The sequence below is a fragment of the Typopeltis vanoorti genome, chromosome 16, assembly GCF_054136105.1.
Source record: "Typopeltis vanoorti isolate ZY-2024b chromosome 16, IOZ_Tvanoo_1.0, whole genome shotgun sequence".
Classification (NCBI taxonomy): domain Eukaryota; kingdom Metazoa; phylum Arthropoda; class Arachnida; order Uropygi; family Thelyphonidae; genus Typopeltis; species Typopeltis vanoorti.
The window spans coordinates 112,622,169-112,649,737 of NC_143564.1; the positions used below are offsets into that span (position 1 = coordinate 112,622,169).

Consider the following 27,569-nt stretch of genomic DNA (forward strand, 5'->3'; position numbering starts at 1 on the left):
GAACTTGGAACCTGCATGCTTTCTGAAACAGCAGCAGCTAGCCTCCAGGATTCTATTCCGAGTTGTACTCCCACCTGCAATAAGTTGCAAAATCTCACTTCTATCACAATAATAAATGTGGTCTGCTTTTATATCTCTTCTCTTCCATCTATTTCTCGAACTCTGAAGGCCATGTTCCTTTAATTTGTACTCATGTGCAATTCTTCCTTATGTACATTTTTCCTGATTTCTTTATGTGCAATTGTTATCTATTATAGTTATCCTACATGATGCCTTAATTCTAACTTCAATGACTACCTGCAGCAAATTGCAGCATTAATATAATAATCAGCTTGCAACATCCTCAGTCCAAACCTTGCCCTCAGAAACATTAAACTGACACTTGTTAAAATTTATCCACAAAATGAATTTGTTCAAGTCAGCCTGCAAGGATCCTCTATCAGATTAGATGTGTCCCTTCCCACTCGCTCTAACTTAAAATCATCAGCAAATAACTAAGAAATCTAGACCAAACCCTAAAATATAGTAGTGATAAACTAAAAAATTCATTCTAACAAACTATCCACTATAACAAACTGGTACAAGTTAAATGACAATGACCCAAGTACTAAATCCTGTAGTACACTACTGGTCATTCTTCATCTTTGACTCCTCTATATCCATGTGACAATTCTATTTTGCATACTTTTGAATTTTCATAACAGCCTCACATGTGGAATCCTGTCCGATGCTATTAAAAAATCCAGTAGTATCATGATATATCCACTCTCCTTATTCAACTCTGCTATCACCATTATAGTACAGTCAACTCTAACTATAGCAAACTCATAACAATTGCAATACTTTTGTTATAATGAATTCTTTTAGAACAATATCATACTTCGATAAAAAGCCAAACGGCTATTTTTTCTTGCGAAGTTAATTAAATTAAGGGGGAAAAAATCCCTTATTATTTTGCAGCCAGTATGTGAAACTCTGAGATTGAAAACTACGATCTAAGAGTTTAATGCCGAAGAACTATCAGCGAATCCAAGCGTAAATGAACACCTGGTAATACAACACCAAGGCAACTCGAAGCAAAGGTGGAGCAAGCTCCCTCACTATCCTTGATATTTTCTCATAATGTAAAACACAGCTCCTAGGAGATGTAATACTGCCTTACATTATGAGGAGAGGTCACTACCCAGACCGATTTCAAACTTTTTTGAGGTCTCATAAGTGAGTAGGTAGACCTGGATGATATCAAAGTTTAAGTAAAAAGAACTTGCATACCTTCACTATACGAATGCCAGAAAGGTGTGCCCATATATTATAACTTCTCAAAAAGTTTTGTACTCTAGTTCTGTAATTTCAAGGTACTGTCCACATGGTATTCTGTTTGTTATTTTATCATTATTTCCCCTTAATTTAATATCATACTTCACTAAAACACACGTAATAACCACAGTAATGACTATTTAATTCTTAAATATTTCATCCCAAGTATCTTGGGACATCATCATAGAAATAATACAGTTAGGGCGCATGATTACAATGGAATATCAATATGCATGCAGTAATGTGTTATAGAAGTAAATTAAATAACTGAAAAAAAAAAAAAATAAATAAAAAATAAAAAAAATATATATATATATATATTTTTTTTTTTTTTTTTATTTATATATATATATATATATATATAAATAAAAATTAAAAACATTAAAAAAAATATATATATACATATATATAAAGATTATTTTGTATGACAATTTCCCATACTTTAGGAATAGTAAGAACATCATTGCAGTTTAAATTTGGTCTGTGTAGTAGGGCTTCAGCACTTTCTTTATATAAACGTCATATTTATATAAAGATCTGTGTAAAAGTTTCGACTTCTCCCAATGAATCCTATGGTTTGGATTTTCAACTCCGTGTTGGAAGAGACCAGATTTCTGTGGTTTGAAAAGACAAATGTAGTCCTGATGTTCCGAGACGCGTTTCTGAACAGACCTACCTGTCTGACCAAAGTAAGACAATTTGCAGGAGCATGGGATCTATTTACGAATTAAATAGTCATTACAGTGGTTATTACATGTTTTTAGTGATGAATTCACTACAGGTTTCGTTATATAAAAAATATCATACTTATGGGAAGGGCTTTCGTTATATAAAAAATATCATACTTATGGGAAGGGCTCCAGAAATACAACTTCAATCTACTGGCCACAAAAACTATTATTTTTATGGTTATTTTATCGCTCAGTCTGCTTCTATAGGTGATATTTATAAAAAAAAAACTAAATGTTATGGGCAATGACAAAAAGTAATTATATAGAAATATCTTTTCTTTTAATGTAAGTTTAAAGTGTATGCCAAACATAGCTCATTTACATAATGGCTTCATGTGGCCTCCAGTGTCTTTTCATGGTTGCAAAATACCAGTAAACAATTGACTTATCTGAAACAAAATTTTGCAAAGAATAGTAATTCATATATGCATCATCAATAAGCCATGTAGGGCGGAAGGATTCGGCGATAACTTCAACTTCCCTTTTATTAGATTATTCATTTGGCTAAAACCTTGTTCACACAGTGACAGTTGCTGGTATAATGGCTACAATTCCAAGCAGTTAAGAGAAATAGAAACCTTTCCTCGTTATTCATTTTTCTTTCAAAAAGGTCTGGTATGTTCAAACACTTCTCTAAAACTATGAACTCATACCACTCTTTCACTAAATTTGCTGAAACTAGTCTTTCTTCATTATCTTCAAAACATTTCCTGATATATCAAATATTGAGATAGTTTGAACAATTTCTGATTCATTTTCACTAAATATTTTTATCAAATATATTATACGCCATCATCTATTAGTATTTTTCATTCCACGTTCGAAAATCTCTCTACATGCATTATCTGAATACCATTATATACACCTACACTATTTATGTAATCTAAAAATTTCCTCTCAAAAAGATTGTGGAGCTTCTCTCATTTCTTTCAGTCCATTCAAGGTACTGTTCACATGGTATTCTGTTTGTCTTGTTAGTAATTTTTCCCTTTGAAAAATCATTGGCAGTTCTTTGAATAAAGTGCAAAAATCTAAAATAAATGGATTCTTATTGCAAATTAGTAGATTTTATTTACTTTGAACAGGCCTTTTGATGTAGCAACATCTCCTTTTCTGCCTATTTCCTCCAAATGCATTACCATTGTAGAGTAGTTATTAAAATATGAAATCAGTACTCACTGATTTCACGTTCACCTTGAATGCAGATAACTGAATGTCAGAATTCTTGTTTGTAACATGACTACTAATTTTACCAGTTCTTTGTCTTTTTGGTGAATTCTGGTAAAAGGGATATTTTTTAACTACTGTTTCAATGTCAAAAACAAAGAGAACATCTTTAATAGAATTTAAATAACCAGATTTAAATTATGTGCACTACAATGTGTTGATATAAGATCTGGCACATCTCTCTTTAATTTTGCTATTAGCCCCGCTCCCTCCTTTTAGCATGTTTCCTACTCCATCTGTTCAAATGCCAAATAACCAATTACCATCTTTCCATGGCAAGAATAACTTATTCATTTCACTCTCTAATATATCAAAATACCTGCGAACTGTTGAGTTTTGAAGAGGAATTATGGTCAAAAATGCCTCTTTCACTGATTTTTATCTATCTCACATAAAGAACAAGTTCCTCCTCATATGAAATATCTGTAGAAGCATCTAAAAGAAGGCTCATTCTACTGGAGTCTGATACCGTATATCCAGCGTATAAGTAGACTTTTCAGCATTGAAAAAAGCACTAAATTTTTTAGGTCGACTTATACGGCAGGTCAAAAACTGATTGCTTTCCAAGAAAAAACTAGTACATATCATACATTAAATTTATTAGCAATATACAAAAAGAGTAAATAAGTAAAAACATTTCAACTTATTATTATTATTATTTGACACCTCCAGGGAGTCCAAAGACTCATTGAGGGAGAGTGTGCCAACAGCATCGAACGATTGGTCTCCTTCCAACTACTAACCGTGCTCAAACTTACTTAACTGAGCCATTAGTAGCAGAGGCTCTACCAATCGACCAACCTTTGCCAGCATATCAAATTTATTTACAGAAAAAATGATTTACATGTTATATAATTATTTATTTACAAAAGAAAATAGGTAGGTAACTACATAATTAAAATTTAATTTTCACTGTCTGAATGTATGAAAAGTTCATTGTAGAAATTACAGAACTGTGTAATTTCTACAATCTGGTTCTGTAATTTCTTCCAGTATGTCATCATATAAATTGTATTCGTTTTCTCCATCAGATTTAGCATCAATTTCGTCATCATTGTAAACAAAATCATCTTCCGAACCATCTAATTTGTTAGATATAGCACATTTTTAAAAAGATTTTATTACTGTATCTGGTTTTATTTAACCCATGCTTTCGCTACCCATTCACACACAGTTACCAAAGACACAAGTCGCATTTGTCCGCCTCTTGTGTAACTTTTCTCTCCTTCTTGCATCCATGCATTCCACTGTTTTCGTAAACTGTCTTTAAATGGCTTGTTCATACAAACATCCAACAGTTGTACTAATGAAGTTAACCCACTTGGAATCACTGTCATATTGGTATTATTTTCTCTTAATAAAGATTTTGTGCTCTCCGTTAAATGGGATTTGAACATGCCCCACACTAAAAGACTGTTTGAAGTTTTTAATGCACCTTGTCGTGTATTCCAAATATTTTTTATCCACAGCTTAACTCCTGCTTCGTCCATCCAACCATTCTCATGAACATGGACAAAAACGTTTCTTGAAATTTTGATCATTGGCAATGTTTTTCTTTTAAAATTTATCATAGGTTTTAATTTAGTACCATCAGCCATACAAGCAAGTACAACTGTGAAACGGCTTTTTTCATGTCCAGTTGTTTTTAAAGAAATAGATTTACTTCCTTTCAATTCTACTGTTCTATTCCCGATCATGTCAAACATAATTGGAGTTTCATCCATATTTCCGATTTGAGACAATAAATAATTTTTTTGCTTTCTTTTAGCAATTATAAATCTTTGAAAACTTAATAACTTATCATCCAAGTCCTTTGGCAGCTTCTGTGCGATTTTTGTTTTTAGTCAACGCACCAAATTTTTCCTTTTCGTGAACCGGCTACACCAATTCACTGTAGCTTTGAAGTTTTCGCTGTCCTTTTTATTTGCTTTGCCCCACTTCAAAGCAAATAAACGAATATTATTTCTCGTTATAATGAGTCCATTTTGGCGATTTTCTCGAACCCAATCCGCAACATTATTTTCCAGAATAGGCCACTTACAAATTCCTTTCCATAATGTGCACTTATTTTTTGGCATTTTCATTATTAAAGTTTAATTTTTTCTCCAATTGCAAACTAGTTTTTCGTTTACTCCGAATTGATGTGTTTAAAACAAAGCGATTAAATTTCCAAATTTAATCGCTTTGTATTTAAAACTCGTGTCATATTTCATTCTTTTAAAAGGAGCCATTGCACTTTAGTTCACTATTGGTCAACTGGTCAATATGAAATAAAATTTCTTTTGTCAACTAGGTATTTTATATCTTTTGCTAAAACAAAGAATGAAAGGACTAAAAAGGCAGTTATGATCCTAGTGGTTGATGCTTGTATAAAAATTTTACTTAAAAACTATCATAATTTTTATTTTTAAAGAAATTTTTCAAGTCGACTTATACAACGAGTATACTATAAAAACTCAAATAAACTCAAAAAATTCCAATATCAACTTATACGCCAGGTCGACTTGTACGTCGGAATATACGGTATTTTCGTAACCAATTCTTGTTTAATGACATCAGCAATAACATACAAAAATTCTTTACATTTCATGACATTATGGTGCTGCTCCTGGACCTACCGTATTTTCTGGTGTATAAGACGCATCCAAGAAATTTAATACAATTTTCTGGAAAAAAACCTCACAGGCTACTTTGATTGCATGTGTACGAATCATTTTTGTTGAAATGGCAATGCAATTTTGCCGATTTTCTTGCACCCATTTCAAAACTTCGGTCTCTAGTTCTGGCCACTTTGCAATTTTTCCACGTTCCGTGCAATTTTCATTACGCAAATTGTACAAAATCACCTTCTGACCACGCCAAGTTCTAATAATTTTTTCTGTAGGCGGAGCGCCAAAATGTCTTTCAGCTTCCCTATTCCCATGTTCTTCCGCATATTTTACAACCTGCAATTTGTAACTTGAAGTATATGAATGTCGCCTGTTTTTTTCCATCACTAAAATCTACAGGAAATATCAAACTGAACACAAAATATCTCAACACGTCAACTCAATGCTGATAAACATAGGTAACTGATTACTCAGATAAGATATTATGAAACTTGAATAGGGACTCCCCGTTCTTAGCCAATAACGCGCTAGAAGTCACGTGAAGGTCACACATCAATTTGATTGCACCATTAACCGCCTACAAAGATCTTGGAACATAAAAGGGAGTGCGTATGACTTTGAAAAGAGGAAACAATCTTTACCTTCATTATATAAGACACGCCCCATTTTTAAGATGAATTTTTAAGGTAAAAAAGTGCGTCTTATACACCAGAAAATACAGTATATCAATATCATGTGCTTGTTTAGCAAAGATTATTATGTTCTGAGATCAGTAATTGATTTATTGGATTTAGCTATATAATTACCTTGATGGACCTGTGATTTCAGTCAGAAATTCTGACTGAAATCACAAGTCACAGACCTGTGATTTCAGTCAGAATTTCTCCATGACTGCCGGTCATAAAAAGTCGTTAGTCCTGGACTTCTTATGACCTGTCTTGAGCCTTTCTTCTCCATTTTCTTCCAGGTTTCCTTTTGCCATCTCTTAGATACCAATTTGTTATTCTGACTGGCCATCTGTTGTCTCTCATTCTGGCAAGATGTCCTGCCTATCTACTCTTGCTGTTGTAGATCGCTTTTATTACATCTTTGAGTCCAGACGTCCTGATTTCTGTGTGTGTCTTACGTGGTCTATTTTATTTATGTTGCACATTCTTCTTTCTAATGCACCTTGAGTTGTTATTAAGCTTTGTTCTTCTTTTAAAGTTGTGTTCCATGTTTCACTGCCATAATTTAATCCTGATAGGATGTGACTATTGAAAAAATGGGCTCTTATTTCTATGTTTTTGTTCATAATTGTTGAAGACAATCCAAGCAGCTCTTTTTCCCTTGCTATTTCATTTGATATGTCATTATTCATTTTTATGGACTGTCCGATGTAGATGTAATCTAACTTTTTTTTGATGGGGCGGGATTCTAGAGTGATTGTATAATCTTTACAGTATTCATTTTTCATCTATCTTGTTTTGTCCAGACGTATTTCCAATTGATTTTTTTGGCAGTTTTGGCTTACGTCATTCAGCATTGATTCTAAGAGTTCGGGGGAGTGAGATATTAATACCACATCATCGGCGAATAACAGAATATATAACATTTCACCAATGTTATTCCACCATGTCAGTTTTTCAAATGATGCTGTCCAGAGTAGATGTGAAGAGATTTAGGTGATAAGACATCAACCTGATGCATTCCTTTAATTAAGTTCATTTTAATCGGGTGATTGAAAAGAGTGATATTTGTTGTGCCTTCTTTATAAATATCTTTTATGAGATGGATATATACTATTTTTACTCCTTGTTCTATTAAAGTGTGGAATGCTGCGTTATGTTCAACATTGTTGAATGCCTTTTTAAAATCTATAAAAAGAAAACCAAGTGGCAGCTGGTATTCGCTGCATCTTTCTGCTAGTTGAGTAACAGTTTGAATGTTGTGTATTGTCGAAAAGCCTTTTATGAAACCGGCCTCTTCTTTGCAGCTATTTTTGTTGATGGAGGTTCGTATTCTGTTTAGAATGACTCTGGTGAATATTTTATATGTATGTGCTAATATATGGGTCTATAATTACTGATATCTTCTTTATTATCTTTTTTATGCAGAATTATGGTCTTTGATTTTTCCATTCAGTAGGTCATCATCATCATCATCATCATCAAATTCCTGCCATGTACCCTCAAGGGGTGTACAGGATATGACAGTACTACATGAAAAAATTACATCATTACTAACTTCCTATCTACAATTTTCCTCCAAATCAGTCTGTTACTTGTCAAGACTCCAACATTATCAGATCTTATATTTCTATCGCCTAAGGCACTTTGTACCGTATCAATCCACCTATATCTTGGTCTTCCTCTGGGTCGTTTCCCTGCCAACCTGGCAGAGAACACTTGTTTTGCTAATCTTTCCTCTCCCATTCTATTTAAGTGACCATACCATCTGAGATTAGCTCTGCTAACGCATTCCTGGATGCTGACAATGTCAAGTTCTTTTCTAATATCCTCATTTTTAATATGATATTGCCATTGATGCCATCTGTTCATGCCTCTAATCTTTCTCAGGACTCTCATATCTGCAGTCTCTAGTCTTTGGTCAAGTGTTTTATTTCCGACCCAGCTCTCAGATCCATAAGTTAAAATTGGTTTGAACACAGTCTTGTATACAGCTAATTTAGTGTTCCGACTAATTTCTTTCTTATTCCATATGAATTTATTCAATTGACTTCCCACGATACCAGCTTTGCTGATTCTGTTGTCTATTTCTATATTTAGTTTACCATCTTCAGTAAAAATTGTGCCTAAGTAGCTGAAATGTTTTACTTGTTCCACAGGTTCTCCATTCACAACACAGTTGACATTTTCAATGATTCTGCCTATTTTCATTGTCTTTGTCTTTTTATTGCTGACCTTCATACCATATCTATTACAACAGCTATTCAATTTAGTCAGAGAATCTTGCAGACTTGTAGTGGATTTATTTAGAAGTATAACATCATCCGCATAAAGCAAAGAGCTGACATTAACATCTCCAATTTTGATATCAGGTTTAATACCACATTCCTTCATAATGTGATCCATATAGATAATGAATAACAGAGGGGATAATGTACATCCTTGTCTCACACCAGATTTAACATTAAACCATCTTCCTGTACTTCCTTCAATTCTAACTGCTGACTCACAACTCAAATAAAGACTAAGTATTGCTTGATATAATGCCCCATTGACACCATATAACTGCAGCGTATTGAATAGCTTCTCTCTTGGCACCTTGTCATATGCCTTTTCCAAATCGACAAAACTTAAATACAGATCTTTGTTATATTCCCATGCTTTCTCGACTATTTGTCGTAAAGTGAAGATCTGATCCTGACAGCCTCTATTTGGCCTGAATCCAGCTTGTTCTTCACCAAGCTTTTCTTCCACAATTCTTCTCAACCGTTTCTCAAGTATACTTGCATAGATCTTGCCAGGAACACTCAGTAGGGAAATACCTCTGTAATTCTCACATTCAGTTTTATTTCCCTTTTTATATATGGGTACTATGAGAGCTCTACTCCAATCATCGGGAATTCGTCCCTCTGTCCAGGCTTTCTGAACTATGCAGTGCAGCCACTGTAAGACTCTTATACCACCATACTTCAGCATTTCTGGTCGAATATCATCTACTCCTGCTGCCTTTCCACATTTCAAGCCTTTGATGGCTTTTTCTACTTCAAGTATGGATATGTATTCCTGACTGCATGCCTGGTCAGTGTTTTTTACCACTGTGCTATCATCACTGCTTGTTTCATTTAGCAGTTTTTCAAAGTAATTACTCCATACTTCAAGGATATCTTTTTCTCCTGTTTTCATTTCACCTTTATCATCTCTAATTCCTTTTACAGCACTCTTTCCTCCATTCCTAAGCTTCTTCAACAACCTCCAGAATATTTTGCCACCTTCTTGATATTTATTTTCTATATTCTTGCCAAAGTCCTCCCATGACTTTTGTTTAGCTAGTTTTACACACTGTTTAGCTTTCTTACATTTGTCTCTGTATTCTGTAAGAGTAAAAGCTGACTTATTTGCCAGGAACTTTTGATATGCTTTCTTCTTTTCCTTCACTGCCTCTTTAACTTCCTGTGTCCACCAGGGAGTTCTGATTTTTTTATCTTTGCACACAACCTCACCACATGCCTCTCTGGCAGAATCAATCAATGTTTCCTTCAGAGTTTGCCACTGAATCTCCAAGGTTTGATTCCTGTTCTCAAACTCTTTCATTTTCTTTTCAATAATCTTTCTGTATTTTAGTCTACAGTTTACATCTGAGAGCTGCTCAACTTTTATTCGCTTTAAAACTTTCTTACATGTTATTCTTTTCAATATGAAATTCAATTTTATCCTGCTCAAGACTAAATAGTGATCACTTCCAATTTCAAATCCTCTGTACACTCTGGTGTCCTGCACCAGGGAGAAAACATCACTATCAACAATAACATAGTCAATGAGACTTTTCTTATTCCTAGCCTCTTCTCTCCATGTGAATTTGTGCACATTTTTATGTTGGAACATGGTGTTAGTAATAACCAGTCCATGTCCTGAGCAGAAATCCAACAGATATTTCCCATTATTATTAGCTTTGCTCTTTTCTCCAAATTTTCCCAAAATATTTTTGTATGTCTCACAATCATTTCCTACTCTACTATTTAGATCCCCAACAAGGACCAACTTTTCCTTTTTCATTGTGTCAGTTGCTTTTTCTAAAGCCTCAAAAAATTCCTCCACTTCTACCTTAGTAGAACCTTCTGTGGGACCATAGGCACAAATAAGTCTCATTGTCCAGTTCCCCATTCTCATATTTGCCCACATTACTCTACTTGAGACTGACTGCCATTCAAGAAGATTAGCCTCGTATTTTGTGTTGAATACTATGGCTACTCCTTCTTTTCCTTGATTGTTATTGCCTGAATATAACATTTTGTATTTATTGCTCAGAAAGATCTCACCAGTTTTGGTCTTTTTTGTTTCAGTCACCCCTATTATGTCGATCTGGTACTTATCTAATTCCTCAGCTAGCTCCATTTCTTTGCCATTCAGGCTTCTTACGTTGATAGTACCGATCTTTAACTCTGGTGATGTTGAGTTGGGGTTTGTTTTCAGATTTGTTCCAGTAGCTGACTTTTCGCTGTTCGCCCTGGTTCCCTGGCGAAAACAACGGGGGCCTTGTTTAACCGGGCGACGCCCCAGCCGGCATGAAATTTCGTCATGTTGTACCATCATTTTTTATTTTGGTTTAACCAATAAGAATACAATTTGGTCGGCTAAATCCCAAATTGCCAGCCCATCCTCGTTCGTTCAGTATCAAAGTAGATACCCAACAGGGTGCACCACGAGAAGGTGAGGATTGGACATTAGGTCAGAAGCCCTGGTCGGTTCTCTGCATTCCTTTAAAGGCTATGTGGAGGTCTCCTCTCAGTTATACAGCTTTGACCCTTAAGCACCCCCATTCAGTAGGTACTTTCCCTAATTGTATATATAGCGTAAATCTTTCTGCTAGAGCTTTAAAGAGTATTTGTTCATCCATTTTTAATTCAATGGGTTTTATACCATCAATTCCGATCAGTTTTCATATGGTTGATATCTATTATATTATCTATCCTACCTTCTTCAGGTAGGATAGATGGTATTTCCAAATTTTCATCTAGTACTGGAGCGGTGACTAGTTTAAATGAGTAAAGGTTCTCATAAAATTTTATTATTTTTTCCATTTCACCTCTGTTTGTATGTCTGTTTCCTTGATTGTCTATGAAAACTGATGGTGTGATTGCTTTATTTCTTTTTCTCCTTTTTTTAGGCTACTGTGGAGCCTAGCTGCTTCTGCCAATGTTTTCATTCTAAATATATTAGTCATCTTTGATATTCTGCTTTAGCTGTTTACAGATAATTTTATATTCTAAACAGTCTTTTCTTGTATCTTTCAGTTTTCTTTTCTTCAATAGTTCTTGCTGATAAGCATTCCCTGGTCTTAGGGAGCTCGTAATTTGCAATTCAATAAATGATTATTAAAGTTTGTTAACTCTTCGTTGGCTTACTGGTTTATGATGGTTTATTTATTTTCAGTTACAATCTAGAAATTATTGAACAAAGAAATATAAAGAATAAAAATTCAGCCAATTGTTGCAATGTAAACCAGCTGGATATAAGAGGCCTATAAAAATACTTTCAATTCTGTTTTGTCTATTCGTTTAGCATCTCTTTCTCTTGAATACCGGTTCGAAATAGAATCAATATATTTATTTGTATATAATAAGATTAGATCCAAAATATCATCTGTGAAAAAGTAATTCTAAGTTTCAAGTTCTGTCTTGCCATTTTTTGCGTTTGGCTGAACTAACAAAAGTTGACACAAAATATTCTGCAGCTGTCTTCTAATTTGTCTTCTTATTGGATTTTTCCTCCATTTTGATTCTTTATCCTTTCCAAGAAAAAACTCTTCATTCGTGTCTAATTCATCTTCGCTAGAAATATCTTGTTCAGTATCCAAATCTTCTGAATGAACTTTCACATAATCATCATCTTCTAAATCACTTTGATCTTTGCATTCGACTCTATCATTCTCATTATCAGACTCGAGTAACATTCGCTGAATCTCTTCAACATCTGATGGATAATCCAATCGATATATTTTTTCAATGGTAAATAAAAATAAACAACACCTAAACCATCTCTCAGATGCAATTTACTATCAAATATCACACACCTTTACATAACACGTGTTAAACCAAACTGACGGCAGGAACAGTGCAGAATATCACACGTTACATACACATGAGAAACTAGTCATGACCTCTAAGCTATACACTAGATATGTGTAACAATATTTATATTATGATGGTTTATTTATTTTCAGTTACAATCTAGAAATTATTGAACAAAGAAATATAAAGAATAAAAATTCAGCCAATTGTTGCAATGTAAACCAGCTGGATATAAGAGGCCTATAAAAATACTTTCAATTCTGTTTTGTCTATTCGTTTAGCATCTCTTTCTCTTGAATACCGGTTCGAAATAGAATCAATATATTTATTTGTATATAATAAGATTAGATCCAAAATATCATCTGTGAAAAAGTAATTCCAAGTTTCAAGTTCTTTTTTTTTTTCTTTCATTTTTTTGCTGCTGATCTGTCAGATCAGCCACAACCCCTGCAGATTAAGGTGTTCAAACACTTTAGAATCGCTTTTCTTTTTGGCAAGCAGCTAGAGATATGTTTTCTGGGTGATTTATGGTCAAATCTGTCACAGCATCTTTTGTGCGAATTGGATACTTCACAAAACCTAAATGTCTCCATTTTGAAAGGTCCTCAAAAACCCTGTAGCAATCTAGAGTTACTGTCAGCACTCCCATGTTTGTTTGTTTTTTTTTACAGGTATTACAAAATGCAACATGGTCTTTATAGCACAACCACATGAATTCCTTACGCCATTTGGCTTGGAAAGTATGTCTCACTTAATTGTTTTTATTTGATGTTACAACAGAATTCTACCCTCCAGTGTTTTTAACACTTTTTAGACCTGCAATTCTAGACCCTTCAGTTTTATATCATTTCACAAAACTTAGTTTGTTTTCTTTCATTTATTGTTCATAATGAAGGGTGAATTTATATAAATCATGCATAAACAACAATTTATTAGAAAAGATAAATAATCAAATTCACAAAAACAACAAGATGGTAGCATTTGCTGTAAAGTTAGACTCTCTTTTCATGATGTACTCAGTTACATGATCCAATCTTTGACCTGTCTTTGCAAATTAATTGTATTTTTTAAATAAGTGTTAAAAAGCTTGGTCATCGTCATCATCAAATACCTGTCATATAATTGCAAGGGGTGTACAGGATATGATAATATTACATGAAAAATTTACATCATTACTAACTTCCTATCTACAATTTTCCTCAAAATCAGTCTGTTACTTGTCAAGAACTCCAACATTATCAGATCTTATAATTCTATTGTCTAAGGCACTTTGAACCGTATCAATCAACCTATATCTTAGTCTTCCTCTGGGTCGTTTTCCTGACAACCTGGCAGAGAACACTTGTTTTGCTAATCTTTCCTTGACCATTCTGTTTAATGTGACCATACCACCTGAGATTAGCTCTGTTAACGCATTCCAGGATGCTTACAATGCCAAGTTCTGTCCTAATATCCTCGTTTTTAATATGATATTGCCATTGATGCCATCTGTTTGTGCTCCTGATCTTTCTCAGGACTCCCATATCTGCAGTCACCAGTCTTTGGTCAAGTGTTTTAATTCTGACCCATCTCTCTCTCTCTCTCTCATCCATAAGTTAAAACTAGTTTGAACAGTGTCTTGTGCACTGGCTATTTTTTCTAACAAAGTTAATTAAATTAAGGGGATAAAAATCCCTTATTATTTTACAGCCAGTATGCGAAACTCTGAGATCAAAAACTAATATCTAAGAGTTTCATGCCGAAGAACTATTGGCGAATCCAAGCTACCTATTCAGGTCTACCTACTCACTTATGAGACCTCAAAAAAGGTTGAAATTGGTCTGGGTAGTGACCTCTCCTCATAATGTAAAGCAGTATTACATCTCCTAGGAGCTGTGTTTTACATTATGAGAAAATATCAAGAATAGTGAGGGATCTTGCTCCACCTTTGCTTCAAGTTGCCTTGGTGTTGTACTACCAAGTGTCACTTACGCTTGGATTCGCCAATAGTTCTTCGGCATGAAACTCTTAGATCGGAGTTTTCGATCTCAGAGTTTCACATACCGGCTGTAAAATAATAAGGGATTTTTATCTCCTTAATTTAATTAACTTTGCCAGAAAAAATAGCCGTCTGGCTTTTTATTTTACAAAGTTATTTTTAATGGCATACTACATTACTTCCATGTACACTATGTATTCTATGATCCAAATTTTTACCATCAAAATTTATGTCGTCTGCTAATTATATAGCATTTTCCTGATCATATCTTGTACCTCCTTTCCCTTACATTTTCCATACTTTTCTTCTTTTTTTTTTTAAGTATTTTCCCAACCTTTCATCATGAGTAAAAGAATTAGTGAGCAAAAAAGTGAAAGTGTGAAAATTATTCGAAAAGTGATCTCGTTGGAAAAAAAACTTGAAATAATAAAGAAAGTGAACAAGGCGAGTCCAGAGCAAAGATAAGACAAGAACACAAAAATGGGTGAATCAACTATAAGAGCAATTTTAAGCAAAGCTACTGAATACAAAGTATTATAATGATTGAATTAGGGAGACTTCTTTGTACGCGGATCGAAGATTGTAATCAAAAACGGATCTTGCTAAGAACTGACCTTATTAAATCAAAAGCATTAAGTCTCTTTGCACCCTTGAAAGAAAGGGGCTATCAATGATGGAAAAGAAGAACTCCACATTAGTGCTGGGTGGTTTGAGAAATAGCCTATATAATGTTCTAATCACAGGCGAAGCTGCAAGTGCCGATAAAGAGGTGATCCCAAATTATCCAGATTTGAAGAAAATAGTATAAGAAGGGGACTATTGTGACCAACAAATATTTAATATCGATGAAACAGGCCTTTTTTTTGGAAGCCAATGCCTTCCAAGACTTTTCTAGCTAAATCAGAGAAATCTCAGCCTGGTTATAAAGTCGCAAAGTCAAATGAAATTACTGCTAGCAACATGCAATCCATTTGGAAGCACATTCTTCCACATTGTGCAAATGATTTTAGAGGCTTTTCAAATGAATCTAAGTTAATTAAATCTCATTCTCAGAAACTGAGTGATTCCGACTTGCTAAATTTAGATGCACAGCAGGAAGATCCTGAAGAATATGAAGAAAATTTAATCACTGACAAGCCCAAGAGATTTCACAGAAACAAATTTAAAATATTTTTCATGCAACCAAAACTTTTAAGTAGCAATGTATAGAGACTGGCCCTTGTGAAGAGAGAAGCAGAAGAGGCAGTTGTATAAAAAAAAGATACAAAATGCCCACCAGAATAATAGATTTATATTTTGAATATGTTTTATTGTCTTTCAGCTTCATAGTTTTCCTTTAACTAGGCCGCCCTGAGACATACCCTAATTCTTTTATATATATATAAAAAAAAAAAAAAAAAAAAAAAAGGGTAAAAAAAGAAATTTGAGGAACGAATTATACTTTTTTCCCCCGTAGGTTATTATACTCGATTAGTGCGTTTTCGATTAATGTGCCTGTTTTAAAGAATGCATTAGGAGCACTAATCAAGGGATTGCTGTATTAATAAATGTGGCAACAGAATGCCTCGAAACAATCATCAATAATTCAAAGACAAGAAAGGAATCATAAACAGTGGAAAAAAATAAAGTTACTAGAAGCAAAAATCAATTCTTCCTTGAGTACCCTCTTCTATCGGAGGTCCTTGGCAAATTTCGAGCAATCTTCAACCACTCTGAATAGTCCTTCAGAGCTCATGCCAGTCCACTGTCTGATGTCTGCAAGCCAAGATTTTCTTAGTCTTCTTTGTCCTCTTCTTCCATTTATCTTCCCTTTTATAATCAATTGAGGTATCTTATACTTTTCATTACAAAGTAAGTGACCAAGATATGCAGTGTTTCTTCTTTTTATGGTATCTAAAAGTTCACGTGATTTCCCACTTGTTCCAGTACTTCTTGATTGGACGCTTTTGCTGTCCATGAGATTTTTAACATTCGTCTGTATAACCACATCTCAAAGGCTTCAAGTTTTTTTGTTTTATTAATGATGTCCTCAAGGTCCAAGTTTCTGCACTGTACAGCAGTACAGACCATACATAGCATTTAACCATGCATACTCAAAGCTCTAACAGTGTTGATTTCATCAGGAGAATTTTTTTTTTCTTGCGATTTCAATTCTAACTTTTATTTCCATTTCTGGATTGCATTCTTCATTTAACCAGATATTTAAATTTTGTCACTTTTTCTATTTGTTTCCCATTTAAAGAAAGTGCTGAATTAAGAATTAATCCCATTTCTCACTCTCTTTGTTCACTAGTTCGAGAAGATTTTGAAGATCCCGAATATTGTCAGCCAGGAGAGCGGTGTCATCAGCATATCGGATGCTAAGGATGATTTCACCTTTACATTAATCCCTTCCTCTCCTCCTTTAAGATTTTTTTGAAATATGACATTTGAGTATATGTTAAAAAGGAGAGCCGACAGCACACATCCTTGTCTTACCCCTTGTTTGATGTTAATGGAGTCTGTAATAATGCTATCAACTTGAATAGATGCCTTTTGGTTCCAGTATAAGTTTTCAATGATCCCGATGTCTTTACCATCTAATCCAGTGGTTCTTAACCTTTTTTTTTGCCTGGCACCCCATTTCAACTATCTGTATGGCCTGGCACCCCCTGTTCATTTTTAAACTATGTTAATGACTCAATGAGATAATTCTAATATATCATTAGGCAAACCTAAATTATCAGCAACATATTTGAACTGATAATTAAAAATGAATGGCTTTGATACAAATTAATTTTTACTCAAAAAAGATGTAAACGTACTGTATTTAATAAGCCAATCATTAATAGCTACCCTGAGCCTGAATTTTCAATATTTTGAAATCTCAATTCTCCTCTTTCACTTATTTACAATCTATTTTGCTGCTTAGCTAACAATTGCAATATGATGCTGAATCCATTCTCAACCAAGTATGAAGAAGGAATAGCAATGAGCTGTGATTTTATTTCTTGCGAAAGCTGAGGATACTTGCATTGCATGTTTGGCCAGAATCTTCCATAACGACACTGTTGAAATTGTACTTGAGCTTCAAATTTTTTTAAGTCAATAAATTCTTCACACATTTGGATGAACAGAAGTGGATTTATGATCAATATCTGCCAATATATTTTTACATTTTTCTTTCATAACTAAATAAGTTCCATAAATTCCTAAGGTCATTCCTAATTTACTCTCATTCTCTCCCCCACTCCATTCTTCATTACACTAATAATTACAACTTAATTTAATGCACATATCCATGTTTCATTAAACCTGCAGGTATATCTAATTTCCCTGCCTGCTTGCATTCACTCTTTCACTGAATAATAATTTCTCAAAGCACCAAATACCAAATCCATTCAAATGTAATCCATCATGCATTCACAAATCCTTTCAACTATCAAAATCACCACACTTATCAGCATGCTGCACACCATTTCTTCTATACAATCTCCTCACTGAATCATTTGCAATATTATCAAAGAGTTTGACTAGCTTACCTATAGTTTTGGTCACATCATGAATCATTGCTCCTGGAAAAAATGCCTTTCACATTGCTTGTTCATGTAGCATAACCAACCCTAATCATAGAAATCACCATATCTTTTGGTTCTTATTTGATTTCTTGTACCTTCATTTTCTTCTTCACAAGTTTCATTTCCTTTTTTGCCTCTCCTATCTGCCAAGCACTTTTTGAAGATTTGAAATTTCTGCCATTGTACCGAGATCCTCTTCTTTTTCGTCTGCTTTCATGTCCTTTCAAAAAACTTGCTTCTTTCACACCCTTATGCTCACATTCCTTGTAGCATGTCACTACCTGCCATACTTTATTTGCTCCAGCATTTAAAATTCTGTTCACATTCAATAACTCATGATCCTCAATCTGCCTGGTGAACACACATCTCTGGCATAATCTGCCACCATGTATCCCCCCCCCCACACACAAAAAAAAAATCATTCACCAATAGCTACAGTCTATGCATAGCAAGTTTTTCATATTATATTCAATTATATTCAAACTATTGGGAACCGAACCTGACATTTTTTTTTTTTTTTTTTTTTTTTTACCTCCTAGCTAATATGTGCAAACTGAAAGGAAACTGTAACAGGAAGAAACAAAGCAGACCTTTTCAGAAATGATCCAAAACTGACCAAAAAATAAGGGAAACTGAATTCACCCTATGGATACTGCAAATTAATATAGAGGGTGCCTCCCGAGCCAAAAGTGAACTACTTGGAAAAATCTGCAGGACAAACAACATTGAGGTAATCTCTGTCCAGGAACTACATATCAGCAAAGAAGATAAAATTACCACAAGAATTAATATCGCTGGCTACAGGTCACTGGGCTACATCCTGTCACCAATATATGGCTCTGCTATATATATGCGAGAGAATATGGAAAACTACAAAATACTATCCTTTTCTAATCATAATAACATCGAGATCATCACAGCAAAGGCAGCTAGCACAACCATAGCATCAGTTTACAAACCACCAAAACAAACTTGGTCTATCTCAGCTGTTTCTGTTCACCAACATCCAGCAGTCTACACAGGAAATTTTAATAGTCAATGTTACTCCTGGGGGTATTGTAGAAATGATATTAACGGTACTAAACTGATGGAATGAGCTGAAAGCCTTGGGCTATCAATGGTTTTTGATATAAAAGACTTTGGAACTTTTAAATCAGGTAGATAGAAGGAAGATTCAAACCATGACCTCTGCTTTGTCACTTCTAACACTGAGGATAATCTTTTACCCACTGATAGGAGGATCTCAACATAGACCTGTTATAGTCACTATAGGAACAAACACAAATCCCGATTATACAATCTGTAGAAACACCAAGATGGAATTTTTACAAAGCTAACTGGGAACAGTACTCTAAACAAATTGAATTTATTATCTGTTGGGTCCAACCTGAAGTTGAAAATTACAAACGTTTTGTAGGAGTACTAATAGGTGCTGTAAAACAATGTATACTAAGAGGTTTCTGGAAACAGTACACTAATGCTGGTCTCTTGAAACTGAGGAACTATTCAAAAAATACCAAAAGATCCAGATCCTGAAAGTGGAAAAAGAATCTTAGAAATGTTTATTGAACAACGATGCCAACATTGGAAAACCACAACCGAAAATTTAAACTTCACCAACTCTAGCCGCAAGACTTGGGCCTTGCTACGAAAACTCGGAACTGCAAGTTTCTAAGCAGAAAGTCATGGAGATCACTCCCAAAGACATAGCAACTAGAATCCAGAAAACATCTAACAATGTAAAGATTAGTGCATCCTATTCTAAAGAAATTAGGACCAAATATATCCATGTTTATTATTCGTGACACCTCCAAGGAGTCCAAAGACTCATCGCGGGAGGACACCTAGTGTACAGCTCTCCGTCTCCACCACTGCCGAACTTCAACTACATCAGCACCATCCATCGCCCACCACCACCATTACGACAAGTATCTTTTGTCTGTAAAGATTCTCAGATTCCCCCACCAATGCAGGAGTACCCCAGGGGTCTGTTCTTTCACCCACTCTCTTCCTCTTGGGTATAAATGACCTGCTCTCTCAGACTTCCAATCCTATTCATAGTTTTGCCGATGATAGTACACTCCATTTCTCCTTTTCATTTGACAAACCTTGTAGTGCTCAAGTATTAGAATCCTCAAGATCTACCACAAGTGACGTGAACTCAAATCTCCTAGCTATATCTCAGTGGGGCAATGACAACCTTGTAAACTTCAGTGCCACCAAAATTCAGTCCTGTCTGATCTCTTGCAAAAAAGAGCTTGCATGCCTCCCCATTACCTTCAATAATACTGAGATATCTAAGCACAATCAGCTTTCTCTTCTTGGACTGACCTGCACCTCAGATCTTTCCTGCCATAACCACATTTCAACTATAGCTTCTTCAGCCCCCAAAAAACTTGGTGTACTTTTTTTCACAAGACACTACTTCACAGCTGCTAACTCTATACAAAGCCCAAATCCACCCAGCCATGGAATATTGTTCCCATATTTGGGGTGGTGCACCAAAATCCTATCTAAGATTGTTCAATTCTATTCAGAAGAGGACAATCCAGCTAATTAATGATCCCTCTGTCTCTCATACCCACTTCAATCACATCCTCCCCCTCTCTCTCTCAGATACTTTCATGGATAGTGCTCTGCTGAATTGGCCACTATCATTTCCCCACTTTCCTACAAAACCAATAAAACAAGAGCCACTTGCTAGCCAACACCTTTTTACTGTCCATCTTGAAACTCACCAAACCAACTTCAGTGCCTCCTCTTTCATCCCATCTACATCTGTCCTTTGTAACAGCCCCCCCCCCACTCTCCCTTCCCCAAAGATTACAACCCTCAGCTGTTCAAGCAAAATGTGATCCGATATCTTCTTCTATTCCTCTTACCCACACATGGCACTAATGTGCTATAGGTCATGTGGCCTTTTGTGTGCAGATCAGATATTAAAAAAAAAAAAATCAGATGATAACGGCAACATGAAAACAGTGGTATGAAAATGAAGATAAGGATATCCTAGATGTCTGGAGTAATTACTTGGAAAGACTTAAATGGAACAGGCAGCAACACAACCATACTAGAACATTTTCAAGAGGAATGCAAAGAGAAGTACATATCATTACTTGAGGTACAAAAAGCCATCAAAAACTCGAAATGTGGAAAGGCAGCTGGAGTATATGATATTCGACCAGAAATGTTTAAGTATGGAGGTATAAAATTTTGCAGTAGCTACACTGCATAATTCAGAGGGCCCAGTCAGAAAGTCGAATTCCAGATGATTGAAGCAGAGCTCTAATAATTCCCATCTATAAAAAAGGGAATAAAGCTGAATGTGAGAATTACAGAAGAATTTCCATACTGAGTGTTCCAGGTAAGATTCTTTTCAAGTATGCTTTTCAAGCATACTTGAAAAGAGGTTGAGAAAGAGTATGGGAGAGAGACTAAGAAAAGAACAAGCTGGATTCAAGCCAAATAGAGGTTGCCAGGATCAGATTTCCACTTTACAACAAGTAGTTGAGAAATCATGGGAATATGACAAGGATCTGTTTTGTACATCTGGATAAGGTCAATACATGACCATATATGGAAGTTTGAAGAAACACGTGCATGCATATACAACAAAGTCTGGGCCTTTATAAGGCGAGTCATCAAGAAAGACTTGATCTGACGGTTTTCACCTTCTCATACCTGGGTCCCCTGCCACATGAGGTCTGCTGTCAGTAATCTAAAAAGAAGCTTCACAGGTTTCTGAGTCTTCTACCTGGGTCCACCTCCACGTGAGGTCCAATTTTGGGAATCAAAAGGAAAGATCTGCCCATTGCCGCCAAGGAATAATTAACGACTTGGACAAGGAAGAAATTTGCTGGGAAATCAAGAACGAGCCAGCAGAAGGAAAGAAAGAAGAGAGGGAGCATTTGTGTTTGAACAGAAGAAGATTTGTGAAAAGGAAGTGCTGAACAAGAATTGTAAGTAGTTATATATGTGATAATTCAAAAATGTACATCAAGTGTGTCTGTTTATGGGTATAATGAGATAATGTAAACTGATATCGAATTAGGATTACTCAAGGTATGCTTTATTGTTGTCAGTTTGTGTATATGACTGGCAGGATATTCTAGACTGTGATGTAGCTTTAAAGGAAGAAAATTAGAACTAAGTTTGAATTAGGAAGAATTGAAAATGACAAAACAATTGTAATGCAATTGTGTGTGTGTGTGTGTGTGTGTGTGTGTGTGTGTGTGTGTGTGTGTGTGTGTGTGTGTGTGTGTGTGTGTGTGTGTGTGTGTGTGTGTGTGTGTGTGTGTATGAATATATATACACAATTAACACACACACATTAACGTGAACTGTACATATTTCTTTTTGATTTAATTAAATGGTTTTTGAATAACACATTAGACTGATTCTGTCAATGCACTATCCTGAAAATTTTGAACCTGCATGAGATAAAGCCAAACCAGGACTAATTAAAGGTAAAGATTAATATAAAAGCAGGAGAATGCCAACAATATTTGATTTGTCTTTAAGTTAGGATCTCACACTCAATACATAATCTAACTGGCGCAGTCATAAAACAAATAAATTTGTTAGACTATAGAGCACAAGAGTATAAAGATCTAGTAGAAATAGATAAATGGCACAGTCGATAGTTAAGGCAGTCGACTATTCATGACAATTAACAAATATTAAGTAAAGAAAATAAAGACAAAGCAGGGTAAAAGAAAAACAGAATATTTATAACACAGTCACCTATTAAGCAGATCACCCTCCTATCAAGTGGACAACCACAAATGTGAAAATATTCCAAGGAATCAAATCTGAAACTTATAGTGTTAGAAGTTGAGCAGGCTAGTGATGTGATATGTTTGTGCAGGATAAGATGGATGTGACAGACAGCCTAAGAGGAGAAAACCGATCTTGAAAGGATATTGGCATGTTATCAAAATGTAAGCAGGATCTTTCTTGCAGGTAATAGGACAGGCCTGATATTTAAATAGCATTGAATTTCATTAAGTCATTATCCATTTGAGAATGGAGAGTTCAGTATTTAAGTCGAATGATATGACCGAATGATCCTGGGGGCTTCAATCATTTGACCATTAGTATTTCTCGAATGAAGAGAAATGGAAAGTACTATCATCTGCAAAACTATGAGTAGGATTTGAAGTCAGAGAGAGAGGAGTCGTTGATGTAAAGGAGAAAGAGCATGGGCAAGAGTACAGAAGTGAGTAAAAACGATAAAGAAAAATAATTCAATGTAATTTATCGATAGAACCTTTTGCAAAAGAATTTTAAAGACTAATTACATATCCATAAATGGCATGGTCTCACAGGTCATGGTATATCCAAGATAGACTATTTACAGCAAAATGATAATGTAAATAATGAACTAAAAGGTAGGAAGTAAATCAGTCTTCATAAACTAATTAAAAGGATAATAGTTAGCTTAGCACTAACCAAGAAAGGGAGGGAGCAAGAGAGATTTAGTATAAAACAGCAGACTTACTCCTTTTTGTAATCTCTTCTGAAGAAAAGAAGATCCTCCAGGTCTCAATACTTGTGGATACTTTGCCTTTAATTTTGCCTCTTCCTCCTTTTCTGCTTGTTTCAAACTTATCTAAAAAATTTAGTGGTGATTTATATACCTGATTTTAGGATGTAGATTACAGGAAAAATTCCTGTTTAACTGATCTAAATTATAAAATGAGAATCATATAATAGAAATGCAAATTCACATATCGTAGAAAATATACAACAATATACAACCAAAGTCTAAAATTCAGAAGTTCAAAAACTGAAATTATCCAATACCTGAAATTATCCAAAACTTTGCACTCGTTCAGGCAGTTTTTTCAAATGCAAAGTAACATGAACTTTTTTGTGCATGTTTCTAAAACTGTATTTTACTATTTAAAAATCATTAATCATTTTCTGCTACTTCTAAGAATATGAAATACAGAGAATACACATGCATGTGTATTCTCATGGCATGCTATTCCTAACCAATCTTTACAATACTTTAAAAAACAAATACAGGTATACACAGGCCAGTATATAATTGGAACACCCTCAGCACCACATTTTGTGCAGTGGTATTATTTTGCCTTTTCCCACTTTTGAGTCCCTGTCATTGTAAGATCCTCATTAAACAAGTAGGTCAACAGTATAAAAAAACTATACAACTGTTTTGCACAATATATGGATATTTATTGTTCAATCTAAGCCTTACTAACATCTAACTCCTCAACAACTCATGCACCTCTAGTTCATTCAGTTCTACTCCATTACAGTATTTGCTTCTCTTCTGAACATTACATAGTATTATCCATACTAGCATGTAATATTATTCACTGAATAATGAATGCTTTGTCAATAAGCACTACATCCTCATGAATAAACAGTGTAATTAGACAAGCAAGGTGTGAAAAGAAGTTGGAGGAGATAAGATACAGTAATTCCTAAATTATCTAACCACAATGGGAGATCAATTTGCTAGTCAAATAATCGAGATATATTGGGTTGGCAAATAAGTTCGTTCGATTTTTCAGAGTGGAATGAAACACATTTTATTTAATATATATAATACATACTAGTCAGTTATATATTGACCCTCTTTATCAATAACCTCTTGCTATCTGCCCACCAACTTCATTATGCTGCGTTCATAAAACTCCTGAGGTTTACTGGCGAAAAACTGTCTTTTGACAGCCTCCTCATTAGCGAAGGTTTTCCCGTTTTCAGAGAATTCTGCAACGATCGGAATAAGTGGTAATCGGAAGGTGCGAGGTCCGGTAAATACGGAGGATGCAGCAAAACATCCCAGCCAAGACATAACAATTTACTCTGGGTTGTTAACGATGTGTGGGGTCTGGCATTATTGTGGTGAAAGACAACTCCTTTCCAATTTGCCAATTCAGGACGTTTTGTGCTAATTGCACGGGCCAGTCGCCTGTGAGCAATAGACAGTTGAATCAATTGTTTTGCCTGACGGTAACACCTCGTAGTGGATAATACCTTTATAATCCCCACCACACAGAGAGAGCATGATCTTCTTTGGGTGCAATCCCGCTTTTGAGGTTGTTTGTGGCGGTTCGCTTTTGTGCCCCCATGATCTTTTACGTACTACGTTATCACACACAACCCATTTTTCATCTCAATCATAATCATCCGCTTCAAAAATGAGTCATGGGTTGTTTTCTTTGTGACGCCACAGCGAATTACAGATGGATATGTGAGCAGTCGTATTGGCCTCAGTCAATTCATGCGGCACCCAAACATTGAGTTTTGAAACATATCCTAGCTTGTGCAAATGGTTTCCAATGCTTGTATGGGATATGCTCAGTACTGCAGCAATCTCCTGCACTGTTTGTGACAGATTTTTGTCGGCGATATCCTTCACAACACTTGAATCAACCACAGTCGGGCAACTGGCGCGAGGCGCATCACTGACGTTGAAATCTTCAGAATGGAATTTGGCAAACCACTTTTGGCATACGTGTTCTGTTAAGGCACCATCCCCATATACGATGCATATTTTTTTATGGGCCTCTGCAGCTCATTTGCCTTTTTTGAAATAAAAAAGCAAAATATGCCGGTAATGTACATTATTTCCTTCCATCCATTTCTAAAAATATGTTACACACACGCAACTGAAGTAGGCTGAACAAAAATTCACTGAAAGGTTATGTGAAATGTCGCCTTTCAACTGCGCAATAGCGTTGCTTGGTAGCGTGACAATACCGACAGGCGAAGCGGCGTAAACTTGTACTAAAGCATAAACTGAATGAACTTATTTGCCAACCCAATAGTTATATGCTACTGTACCAGAAGTTTGTTGACACACTAGTCCATTCAATGGTTAACTGAAAGTGAGATAATTGAGATATCATTGTAGGCAACGTTCTGACAAATAAGGAATATAAAATATAAGCTAGTAAATTGATGAGCATGGCAAGAAAGAAAAAGTGCAATATGATAGGACCTGATCTGACTAGACAAGAAGAAATTCAAGAGAATTCTTTGCAGTGAGGCAAGCAAGATAACTGCAGAAAGTTGACACTTGTAGAATGGTCACATTGATAGAGATTTGCATAACCATCCACCTTACAGTCTTATACATATCCCCTTCTTGACCACTTCCAAAATCAGTTCCTCATGACCACTCTCACCACTAGATGAATATCAATAATCTCATTTACAACTACATCTTGTGAGTATTGCAAAAAACAGGAATATAAGCAGACGTAATGCAATAATAACAATGGAAGACATATGCGAGATATTTTATAGAAGTTTTGCCCAAGTAATCAAAGGTCATCATCAGTATAAAATTAAAATTTAACAAGTTCAATCTTGACAGGTAACCAATCAGAGATACCTGGCCAAGACTACCACTAATTATACATGGCATCCAGTGAAGAGAGGCAATTGACAAGTGGTACCATCTCATGGTTCCTAATACTATATCTGTGGTCTGAAATACTATAGGTGCTATTGTTAATTTTCTTAAGTTTACAGGAAGAAAAAACCTGTCTGCCCATGCCAGAGATCAACTAACTTGGGAAGAAAGGTTTAAGAAAAGTTCCTCTAGTCAGTGACTAGAATCAAACTTAGAATGCACTTTCTTCAGGTGGCCCTATGGATGCACATGCAACTTCCACTGAGAACTGCTCCCCCCCCCTCAGTTTTGAAAAGTTTCAGAAGGCTAAAATGGCCTCACCTACTCCTTACGGGAATAAAATACATTAGTTGATTTTTTTTTAATCATAAGTAACAAAGACCCAACAATGAGAATGTATGAGCCAGAAGTAAAGGATAGATGCACAGTCTTGAGTACTTTTTTTGTCCTAGTTTCTTTTTTTTTTTTATACTGTATAAGGGCAGGATATATGAAGAACAATTTTGGTTCACTGTCTCTATTCACAATTTGGCAATGATGTAAAGCTTTACAGCTTTCGGGGTTGTATAATCATACTAAAAGAAAATGTATTTTGTGTAAGACCTTAGTCATCTTCCGAAGCATCTGATGTTCAAAATCATCTGACTCCAACAAGTGAGGTGTTCTTGTACTGGGCAATGAAATTCCTCTCCCACCTAAAAACAAATGCCCACAGTAGGATTCAAACCAGCAGTTACAGATAAGCTAATTACTTGGTCAACAATCTTTGGGCAGAAACTTTTCATGCTTCCAACATAATGCTACAAAGTACCATTTTTAATATATTGTAGATTATTAAAGGAAGGAAAGGAGGAAAAAAAAAACTTTCATATATATACTTCCAGTAGAATATCTATTAATATAGCATGTTAAAAATTGAAGTTTTTGCTTTTCATACAACATAACTAAAATATTTAACGCATTCTTTAAACTATAATTTCCTTTAAAATATTCTTTAACCTGGTGTTAGTAAGGTAGGAAAA

The 27,569-nt window shown here is 35.1% G+C and overlaps 1 protein-coding gene across 1 annotated transcript in view; it reads right to left on the bottom strand.

The window, feature by feature from the left end:
- The window catches only part of endos (endosulfine alpha), a 62,842-nt gene that overhangs the window by 27,913 nt on the left and 7,360 nt on the right, over positions 1–27,569 (bottom strand). Inside the window, exon 2 of the mRNA XM_090406509.1 lies at positions 23,656–23,766. Coding sequence (XP_090262635.1) covers positions 23,656–23,766 — 111 coding nt within the window. The remainder of the gene's footprint in view (positions 1–23,655; positions 23,767–27,569) is intronic.